At 29.2% G+C, this 10,073-nt stretch overlaps 1 protein-coding gene across 2 annotated transcripts; it reads right to left on the minus strand.

The window, feature by feature from the left end:
• Positions 1 to 572: 572 nt before the first annotated feature.
• sgl (UDP-glucose 6-dehydrogenase sgl) lies at positions 573 to 9,468 on the minus strand. 2 transcript variants are annotated; one of them, XM_014415941.2, is made up of 11 exons: positions 9,376 to 9,468; positions 9,116 to 9,256; positions 8,662 to 8,850; positions 8,448 to 8,585; positions 8,189 to 8,353; positions 7,905 to 8,102; positions 4,984 to 5,131; positions 3,391 to 3,485; positions 2,306 to 2,509; positions 1,683 to 1,832; positions 573 to 816 (listed from the first exon to the last, which is right to left on the minus strand). In XM_014415941.2, exons 3-11 carry the CDS (start codon positions 8,818 to 8,820, stop codon positions 640 to 642), a joined length of 1,434 nt encoding a protein of 477 aa, XP_014271427.1. In that variant the 5' UTR covers positions 8,821 to 8,850; positions 9,116 to 9,256; positions 9,376 to 9,468; the 3' UTR covers positions 573 to 639. The 2 variants fall into 2 exon arrangements, with proteins under 2 accessions (XP_014271427.1, XP_066906718.1); XM_067050617.1 differs by having other exon boundaries at positions 9,370 to 9,386.
• Positions 9,469 to 10,073: the final 605 nt, after the last annotated feature.

The following is a 10,073-nucleotide window of genomic DNA, read 5'->3' on the forward strand; positions in this document are numbered from 1 at the left end:
TGGTTCACTATTTTATACAATTCACTGAACAATTGTACTATTTTAAATACTCACAAAATTTTGTTAAAATACAATAAATATATCTTACACTTTCTTTAAAAGATATGTTGTAAGCAAAATAAAAAAGTTATTAAAACAAAATGTATTTAAAATCAGTTTGTTTAGTCATTTAGAGATAAAAATAATCAATAGAATATTTTTTTAAAATAAAAACTAATACAATTGATTATATTTAAAATGAATACTGTATATAGTAGCAGATTCATAAAAAATATCACAAGAAGATTAATAACTAATGTTTATAAAACAATATTATTAATCCTTAAGTAAGTTCATTAAGTAACTTGTTCCTAGTACTTACACAGATGTACAGCACACAAAGTGCACAATATTTAAGTTAATTTTCACATTAACTTCAAAAATTTTCTTTAATCTTTTCTTCTTGGAATTTTTTAAGCATTAACAATTAAATAAAACATAATAAAATACAAAACTTACTGAACATCAGTTTGTTAAGTTATTTAAAGGTTAAAATAATTAGTGGAATAGCTTGGCTAAATAAAGATGAAATATAATATTTAAAATGAATACTGTATATAGTGGCAGATCAATAAACAAAATAATAATAAAATAACTTAATCAAGCACAGTCAAGTCCTCCCCAAGTCCTCTTGATTCCTCTTCTCAAATTCCTTTTACCAATGGTATGGACGTGAAAACCAATTTTTGAAAGTTTTTCATCATCCAATATCATTCTTCCATCAAACACATAAGCAGGTTTCATCATGCCCTCATAAATTTTTCTGAAATCGAGGGTCTGAAAATGTGTTAATCTTTTTAATTGTTTATATTTATACATTGATAACTATTATAAAGCATCTCACTAAATACATATAACTATATTTCTTAAATAACTAATAACATTTACAGTAATACATTATTAACCCTGGAGACAAGAAGTACAAAGTGTTTTATTTCCTTTTTGTTGGTAAAAAAATGCTTTTCCTAAAAGAGAACAACTACATAAATTATTCTCTTTTCTTTACTTTGTATAATTTAATCTATTATTTATTCAATTGCAATAAACTTTATCCCACATTTATCAGATCATTTTGGTACACTTTAAATGAAGCTACCACTAGCCTCAATATTCCAAAATAATTCAAATGCCACTATTATATTTCTTTTTTACTTCTGGGTTTTATAATTGAATTAGAGAGAAATCGACAAAAACAAAATCTTCAGCATTCCACAAATTTTAAATTTTATAGGTCGGGATTTGTTTTTTTAGGTGCTAACCAATAAAAGATTGCCAAGAAGCATAGGATCTCTTCCTATGATGTCTTTCATATCCTGATCACAAGAATAAAACTGCAACAATATTTCTCTAAGATGAATGAGTATAATTCATTGTGACGATTCATCGTCCTAATTCTTCTTCAAAAATTAAAAGAAATAATTTTAAAATAAATAATTACTCTGTGTATACTTTATAGTTGACAGATAATGGCTAAAACTGTCAATATATGCTTAAAGTAACCATTCAAAGCCCTCTTCTCTCCAAATACCCATTCAAAATTAATGTAGATAAATACGATAATTCACAACTTCTGATATCCTTCAATAAAATCAAAGTCTTAGGCTCTGAGAAATAATAATTCAGACAGGACAAAATATACTTACGATGAACTCATCCCACTCTGTACAGACAACAATGGCATGCGTCTGTTCTGTAGCTGAATATGCATTAGGAAATAAGGTAACTCGTTCCTTCACGTATTCTTTTGAGCCAGTGGCATAGGTTAAATCTTCATAAATTTGAACATGTTCCACCTTAAAATTTTTCATAATTAGTTTTAACGGGTTTAAATGTAATAATAATGTTATTTTTTGAGTAGACAAAAAATTGAAAAAACAATTATTCATAATAGCTCTTTCTCATGTTAAGATGCTGATTTCAAAAAGTAAAAATATCACTTTTTCCACATCAACTGTAATTATGAACTTCAAAAAGGACATATGCAATATTTTTTTCATTTTTGATGTGTTATTCTACTATAAATAAATACAATTTTTTTTTTAATCAGGTTTATTATAAACTTTTCTTCATTACTAATAAATACTTATATCTTATTTTAAATAAAAAACATGAGGAAAAAAAAAGTCTGTATTGTTTAGAGGCCTATCTCCATTATAATGACATGAGTAAAGCATGCGATAAATAATCTTCATAAAAGCACAGGAACAAGCCTTTTACAATACAAAACTAAAAAAATCAGATCAATAGATAACATAACAAAACTCACTTTTGGGTCATAAATATGCAATTTAGCTCCCTCATCCAATAAAGTCTTTGCAACATAAATGGCTGGTGATTCTCTGGTATCGCCAGTGTCCTTTTTAAATGCAAAGCCAAGAATAGCAATACGTTTATCTGTCACTGTATTAAATAAAGATTCTATAACTTTTGATGTAAATCTTGATTTCTGATATTCATTTATATCAATAACCTTAAAATAAAATATAAATGTTAGGTTCACCTCATCATAATGGAAGAACAAAATATATTACATAAATAAAAAAAATATATAAAGATTTTTTTTATTTACCACTGCTACCCATTTAGCCTGCCCTCCTTAAGAAGTAAAACTTAAATGTTTTAAAGGGGTACGAGAAGTGAAATATATATTAAAAAAAAAGTCTGCTAACTAAATAAATCAGTATATCTTTTTCATTATTTCTAACTTTTATTTTTCATTTCTTTGTCTGGAGTTTATCTTTTACTGCATATGTCTATTGAGTAAGTAATTTAATTACCTTTAATTTGAGGTTAATTTGTTTTTTGATAATAAAATCAAAAATAAAATAAGTGACAAGCTGTTGCTGAAACATAGGTGTATCTAGGAAACTAGTTTTTCATATGGACAAGAAAAAGAAGTCGATGAAATTTGATAATATTTATACTAAATATTAACTCCTATAAGTATTTACTAACTTACTAGTCTTAACTAATCTAAGTATTTACTTTCTAATAATGTATTTTAAAATAAAAAAACCAGCGCAATATGATTTAATTTAATTTATTTATTGATGTTTACAACTATATTTAAAATATAAATAATCAGTAAATTTGATGTTAGTTATACAATGACATGTGGAGAATCTACCCCTTGATAGAACTCCAATAAAATTTCTAAAGATCTCAAAGCCATCTTCTTTTCAGGCACCTAGAAGGATTATCAGGTTATAAAGGAGAAGCCAGATTAGAAACAAGTGGGTTTGGCTGGTTAAGAAGTTTATCATGAAGGATTGGTATCTGTTTCTGGTGGCTAAATTGACGACAAAATAAAATGATTTAAATAATGAAATATGAGAAAAGGAAATCACTAACCTGTTGCCAATACGCAGCAACTTCTGGAAGATTTAAACATTCACAGATATAGACTAAATTCAGAATATCTTTTTGGAAGCAGCTTCCTCCAAATCCTAAAATTTCAGCATTAATTTTGTCAATAAATTATTGTAAACTTATTAACTGAAAAAAAAAAAAAAATAATGCCACAAGTCCTCAAAATAACTATCCAGTCAAAAGGTTTTACCCTTTTTTTATTAACAACAAAATTAAAATTTTAAAAACTACACCTAAAGGCAAAATGGTTGTTTAATTCCAAATAGTTAAGTCAATCCACAAATGCCTCAAACTCAAAAATTTCTCTATCTTTGAAAGTGGTCTTTGATCCCAGGTCAACAGAACTGTAGCAATGTGTTACTTGTCTAATTCAGTACAGTCAACTCTTCATAATTTGAAGTTTTTTCCAATTCCTTGAGAAACACTCAATAAATTAAAGAAATCGATGTATGTTTTTTGTATCGATAATTAGAAGCTGTAACAATGATATCTAGCTAGCCAACATGAGATGGAAAAAAATAACAATTGAAATAAACAACCAATACAAACCATGTAGAGTGTAGGGGAGAAGGTCAGTATTTCATTAGGAAGAACTGTTTCATTATTAAGGGTTATGCAAGAAAGTGATCTGACCAAGATGACAAAACACAACTGCCAGGTTTTCTCCTCAGTTCATTGAAGAATGAAGTACCCATTTTGTGCCTCGGCCCAAGGAAGGCCTCTGGATATCTAAGTCAATCCATAGTTGATATAACAGAATAAATTATGGCAACAGCCAGGCTAGGACCAAGACACAGGAGTTAGGATTCCAAAGTCTTTCTTAATCATCATGAGAGATAGTTGACCGTTGATGACTTATACAAGGAGAAGATGGTTGGGGGGGGTGTGGTCAAAATATAACACAAATAAGTTGAAATAGGAGTAATAAGTCAATCCTCCTCAATTTCTGAATCAAAGACTTTTATATTCCCCATTCCTACTCTCAAAAATCTAATTTTCAGCAAGTGTTGCAAACACCCCAGCAGTCTCCAACAGTGATAAAAACAGCTTAGCTCCATATGACAGTTTAACGATAGACTGATTGACTAATAATAGTAAACCTACTGAACTGGTTACAAGTGTAGGTGACCATTAAAGCAGAGTCCCCAGACCCTCAATTATGCCTCATGTGGCCACTTGGAACAAAATGAGTGAAACCAAGATTTATCAAACGAGCTGAGAGAACACAATCATATGGACTGACTCTAGTTTCAACTACTTGCTTCATAGTTATCCTAGTACAGTTTCGATAAAAAATTACCTGAGCATAAGAACATCCACAAATAAGAATCAGCTAACCCATATAGTCTTACAAAATAAAATAATTTATTGCAACCACAAACTAACAGTGCTGCCTCCTTCCTTTCACGTGAAAGTAATTCATTGATACTTTTATGAAAATAGCTTTCTTGAAGTTAGTATGATTTTGAAATGAAAGAACTAAAATTCAGTTTAAAAAAGATGGAATTAAAATAAAATCAGTACATCAGTGCATACATTATTTAATTTTGCCTATGAGTAATAAAAAATACCAACCAACTGAAGCATTTAAGAATTTGTTCCCTATTCTTGAATCAGTGCCAATAGCTTTTGCTACCTCAGAAACATTAGCACCAGTAACCTCACACACAGCTGACAATGAATTAATGCTGGAAATCCTTTGTGCTAAGAAAGCATTGGCTGCCTAAAACATTACATAATAAAGTTAAACGATATAAATAAAAGTAATAAAAATACTAAATTAAATAAAGAACATACACAGCACGATTATCACTCATTTTTATTATTATAATGCAATAATAATTTAAATATAAACTTATAAAAAGGTAAATATATTATAGTTTTACAAAGAAGATAAAACTTAATTTTTAATAAATATGCAAAGGCTATAAACCTAGTAATTTAAAGTGGCATACAGTATATTAATAAATTAATAAGGTACATCAATAAATTAATAAGGTATATGTTGTTGTTGATTGTTGCTTAAAGGCGTAAAACCCTCTGGTCATCAACGCCTATGGCATGATAAAATAAGGTATATTAATTCATTACAAAGCTCTCATAACTAAAAAAAAATTAATAAATAAAATCTGGTGCAGTACACACATCACACAACTTTCACTTAAATCCTATTTTGAGTAGAAATTAATCCTTGCTCATTTCAAAACAATCAGTTCTTGATTATTCATAATGACAATACTTCTCTCTACTATATTAATATCTACATGTTCCTGCGTAATGTCAACAGTGCACTGGGGAAATTGTAATCCTATCCTTGCGAGAGAGAAGGGGAATTAGGAAGCTACTACAGCCCAAATCTAGTTTTTGGAAACATCTGTGCTTGGTCACACTTACAGATTAGGTACGCCTGACTGAGGGTTAATTTAGCATTTATTTACTAAGTGCTATGTATTGAACATTTCAATATTATAAATATTTTCAAATAGGTTCCTAACTTTGAAGTACTGGGTGATATTGAACCTGTGAAACTGTGGTTTGTCATATAAACTATTGACACCAGTCAAAGCAATAGGAAGTCCTTTATCGAAATTCGAGGAATCATAAACAAGAGCTAATAGATACAGGAAGAAATAATTGTATAAGACTGGGTGACTCCTTGAGAAAGATACAATGTATATATAATGTAAAATATTTTATGGCCAAACAATCAATTTGAATCATTGTTATTATATTTTATTCATTATATTAAATCAGTATGTTATTGGAATCATTAATATATTTCTATTCATTAATATATTAAATTGTAAATAAATACTCTGTTCAGTTATGTAGTGTTGAGGGATATATTAATCAATAGCCACTCACTGATGTATTGTGTATTCAATGGTAATAATATTTTATTAAGGTATCTAATTGGTAACTGGTAAACAAGCAAAATGCCTTTGGAAAACCAATCCATTCATAATATTTTTTTTTAGGACTCAAATAATTTAAATTAGATAATATAATAATTTTTGATAATTACCTTTGGTACTAAAACAGTTTTTGAGAAAATCATAAAAAAGCATAATATAAAGTGGTAATTCCATTATAGCAGAACTGATTACTGTGGTATCAGAGGTATTTGTCTACCTTAATTACTTGATTTCAAGTGTTTATTTTTATACAAATTTTTGAGTTAAGCTATTCAAACAAAAACATGGACTATTTTTCAACTCACATCATTTGATCTCATAGGACATTAAAATATGTTTTATCTATAAAAACACGGATTGGAAATTCACAATTACAATACTATACATGCTTCATATGTAGTAAAGTCATAATGAATGATTCTCAGTTACAAAACATAAATCTGAAATGAATCAACATCAACACAGTTCCTCTTAGGGCCTAAGGCTGACCCACAATTTATCCCTAGTGATTATAATTAATTTTAAAAAATACAATGGGAGAACAAATGATAAAAAAAAAAAAAAAATCATTCAATTAAAACAAGAGCACTAGTAAATGTTCACAGATAAATCTAAGTTAGATATACCCACTTCATATTCATACAGTAAACATGAATAATAATGCAATGGCTCTTAACATCCTTTGAAGTTGGATGTAAAATCATCACAGTGAATTCTGACTCGTTAGCAAGTCAGAAAGTAAAAGCACTAGATTCTATATACCCGGATCATCCAGAAATCTAAACCATCTTTGAAATTTAAAACAGTCGAATGGCTTTAGAGCGACAAAACAATTCATCTTACTAACAGGACACATAGATATAAATATTACTGGATTAAGTACAGACCAAAAAAGGAGTTTACTCTATCAGGACAGTATTAGGTTCTCAGAATAACATCAGTTATTGACCGTCAATCAAACAAGATTGTTCGCAGAAAATGGCAGATTAAATGAGAAAGGAGTTCTAAAACCAATTGAATAACACTAAGTACTATGTCAGGGCCAGGCACATTCTAATCGCAGTAGTCGTCGGACTGAATTAATTCTAATGCTCTGAACACAGCATCAGAATTAATTCATTCCAAAAATCAACATCGATTTGATGCACTACCATAGACATACTTTAGAACAGTGTTTATAATACAGGCTCAACTTGAACAGATAAAGAATAACAAAAAATAAATTAATAATGTTAGAAAATGACAATTTATCATTGACACTCAAAGGGTATTAAAAAAATAAAATAGAACATTAATAAACAAGTTATAATACATTAATTAACTGTAAATGAACTTGTACCTGGCTTTTTTTTAGGTTTGAAACACAGAGCAGTCAACCAACCACTTATCCTACAGAGTTAAAATAAACTAAAGTAAATATTACCTCCTTGACGAACAAAAATGTTTTGTGGAATATTTAACTAGGCCTATGCAATATTCATAGCAACAACTGTTCTTATACAAATGATAAGCGTCTTGATCTGAATAGAACATACAATGAAGAGTCCACTGAAAATAAATTTAACTGAATAATTCACTCACAAGTTTTGATAGCTCTGAGGACCATATATTTGAGGTTAATATTTTTGACCTTGGTATCCAGTGTTCATAAACCGAAATTAGTTCTTCAATGGCCAATTGGCCTTCCTTTGTTTCCTCACCTCCAATAAGAACTCTATCAGCATTTAAAAGATTATCAATGGCAGTTCCTTCAGAAAGAAACTCTGGATTGGATAGAATCTTAAATAAAAAATTAAACTGAACGTTAATACACAGAAAATATAGCATATCAACAACAAAAATGTAATAAGCAATCACAGTAAAACCTGGTAAGAAACTCCAGGTTTCTGGTTGGCCCTAAGAATATTCATAATGCTTTCAGCAGCTTTTACAGGAACAGTAGATTTTTCAACAACTATTTTATCTCCTGTAGCAACATCTGCTATCATCCTAGCAACTGATTCAACGTACTTCAAATCAGCAGCTCTACCCTAGAATTGAGACAATAGCTAACATTTTTATTAAATTAATTACAACTAAGAAAGTAATAAAGAAGAAGAAAAGAGAGATATAAATTTTGCTTACTCTTCCATTCCCACAAGTTTTCGTAGGTGTATTAACAGAAATAAATATCAAATCAGCTTCTTGTATAGCTGTTTCAACATCAGTAGAAAAAAAAAGATTTTTCCCTCTGCATTGTTTTACAACTTTATCCAAACCCGGCTAAAACATAGTAAGAAGTTGGAGTAAGTTAATAAATAAATCTATAACAACAAAATCAGATAACTCAGATGATAACCTCATAAATCGGAAGCTTTTCAGAATTCCATTGCTCTATTCGTCCTGCATTTTTATCAACTACTGTTACTTTTATTTTAGAGCATTTCAACGCAATCACACTGCAAGTAGGGCCTCCAACATACCCTGCCCCAATGCAACATATTTTTTGAACAACCATTTTAGATTATTAATTTGTTTTTATAAAGATCTGAAAATGTAAATACATAAAACACTTCAATTATGTACAAATAATATGTATTAAACTAAAAAAACTTTTAGGATAAATCACAAAGGAGACAATTTACTGCAGAATAAACATTGTTTGATATCAATATTCTTAACAAAACTTGAAATAAATATCAACTTCTCAGAGAACAGAGATAGGAAATAATTTGGAATTTGAATAAAATACATGAAAAGTATATTAACTAGAAACATTATCAAAAACTGAAAACAATACTAGCCAACGTTACCTAAAACTAGGATTTGAAATTAAGAATCTCGTGCCAGGTTGGAGGTGACGGGTCATAGGGCGTAGTTCAAGTTCATAACCAGCGGGTCATTTCCTCATAGCAAGTTCAAGTAACGGCTAAGAACTCTCTCAGAAAGATAACCTGATATAAAGAATGCAAGTAAGTTATAACACAAAGTAGATTTTCTATGAACTGCTCACTTTAAATTACAAACTGAATCCGATCATTGATGTTCGGTCATAATATGTGTATACCAATACCGGCTATGCTATAATTCGTTGATTGCGGAGAAGACGAGCGTGACTACTCGATACTACTCGCAACACCCTGAGCACCATCAGCGCATGCGCTATCAGCCTGCTCCAGGCGCGGAACCTCTCGTTCCGTAACAGGTATATTTTGTAACCGTTATCCTCGGAGTGTAAATGTTATTAATTCGAGTCAGGTAACTCTTATATTAACCATTGTCAATATTAGTGTCCGAGGGTTTTATTTTTTTACTATTTCAATTTTATTTGAATAATTTTCTTGTTAATATATAATAAAATACTATTTTATTTAATAATCATATTGTGATATTTGGTTCATATCAAGATTTCGATATCCGTTTTAGAGGTGGACGGATATTCGCCATTTTGTAATTGTGCTTTTGTTTACTCCAATTTTGTGCTTTGTCTACCCTCGTTTTTGTTTGTCTATTTTAGTTATTTTCTAGTTATTATTGTTTATTTTAGTTATTATTAGTTACTTATTCAGTTTTAGTCTTTTATTATAGCGAAATTGTTGTGTTTTGTTTACTTTTTTTTATTGTTTTAAGTTACTTATTCAATTTTAGTGTTTATAGTGTTTTATTATAGTTTATAAGTGTTTATAGTGTTTTATTATAGTTTATTGTTTTACTTATTCAGTTTTAGTGTTAATATAGTTATGGCTAGTGCTAGATAATTTCATGTTAGAT

Source organism: Halyomorpha halys, unplaced genomic scaffold, assembly GCF_000696795.3.
Source record: "Halyomorpha halys isolate HHAL.00 unplaced genomic scaffold, Hhal_1.1 Scaffold108.1, whole genome shotgun sequence".
Classification (NCBI taxonomy): Eukaryota; Metazoa; Arthropoda; class Insecta; order Hemiptera; family Pentatomidae; genus Halyomorpha; species Halyomorpha halys.

What these genes read in the sequence shown, in the direction of transcription:
- sgl (XM_014415941.2), bottom strand. Translation starts at nt 8,820, where the DNA reads ATGGTTGTTCAAAAAATATGTTGCATTGGGGCAGGGTATGTTGGAGGC. An exon ending in ATTCTTAAATGCTTCAGTTG is followed by an intron (nt 3,486 to 4,983) that starts GTTGGTATTTTT and finishes CTGAAATTTTAG; the next exon opens with GATTTGGAGGAAGCTGCTTC. An exon ending in TTGCTGCGTATTGGCAACAG is followed by an intron (nt 2,510 to 3,390) that starts GTTAGTGATTTC and finishes TTTTATTTTAAG; the next exon opens with GTTATTGATATAAATGAATA.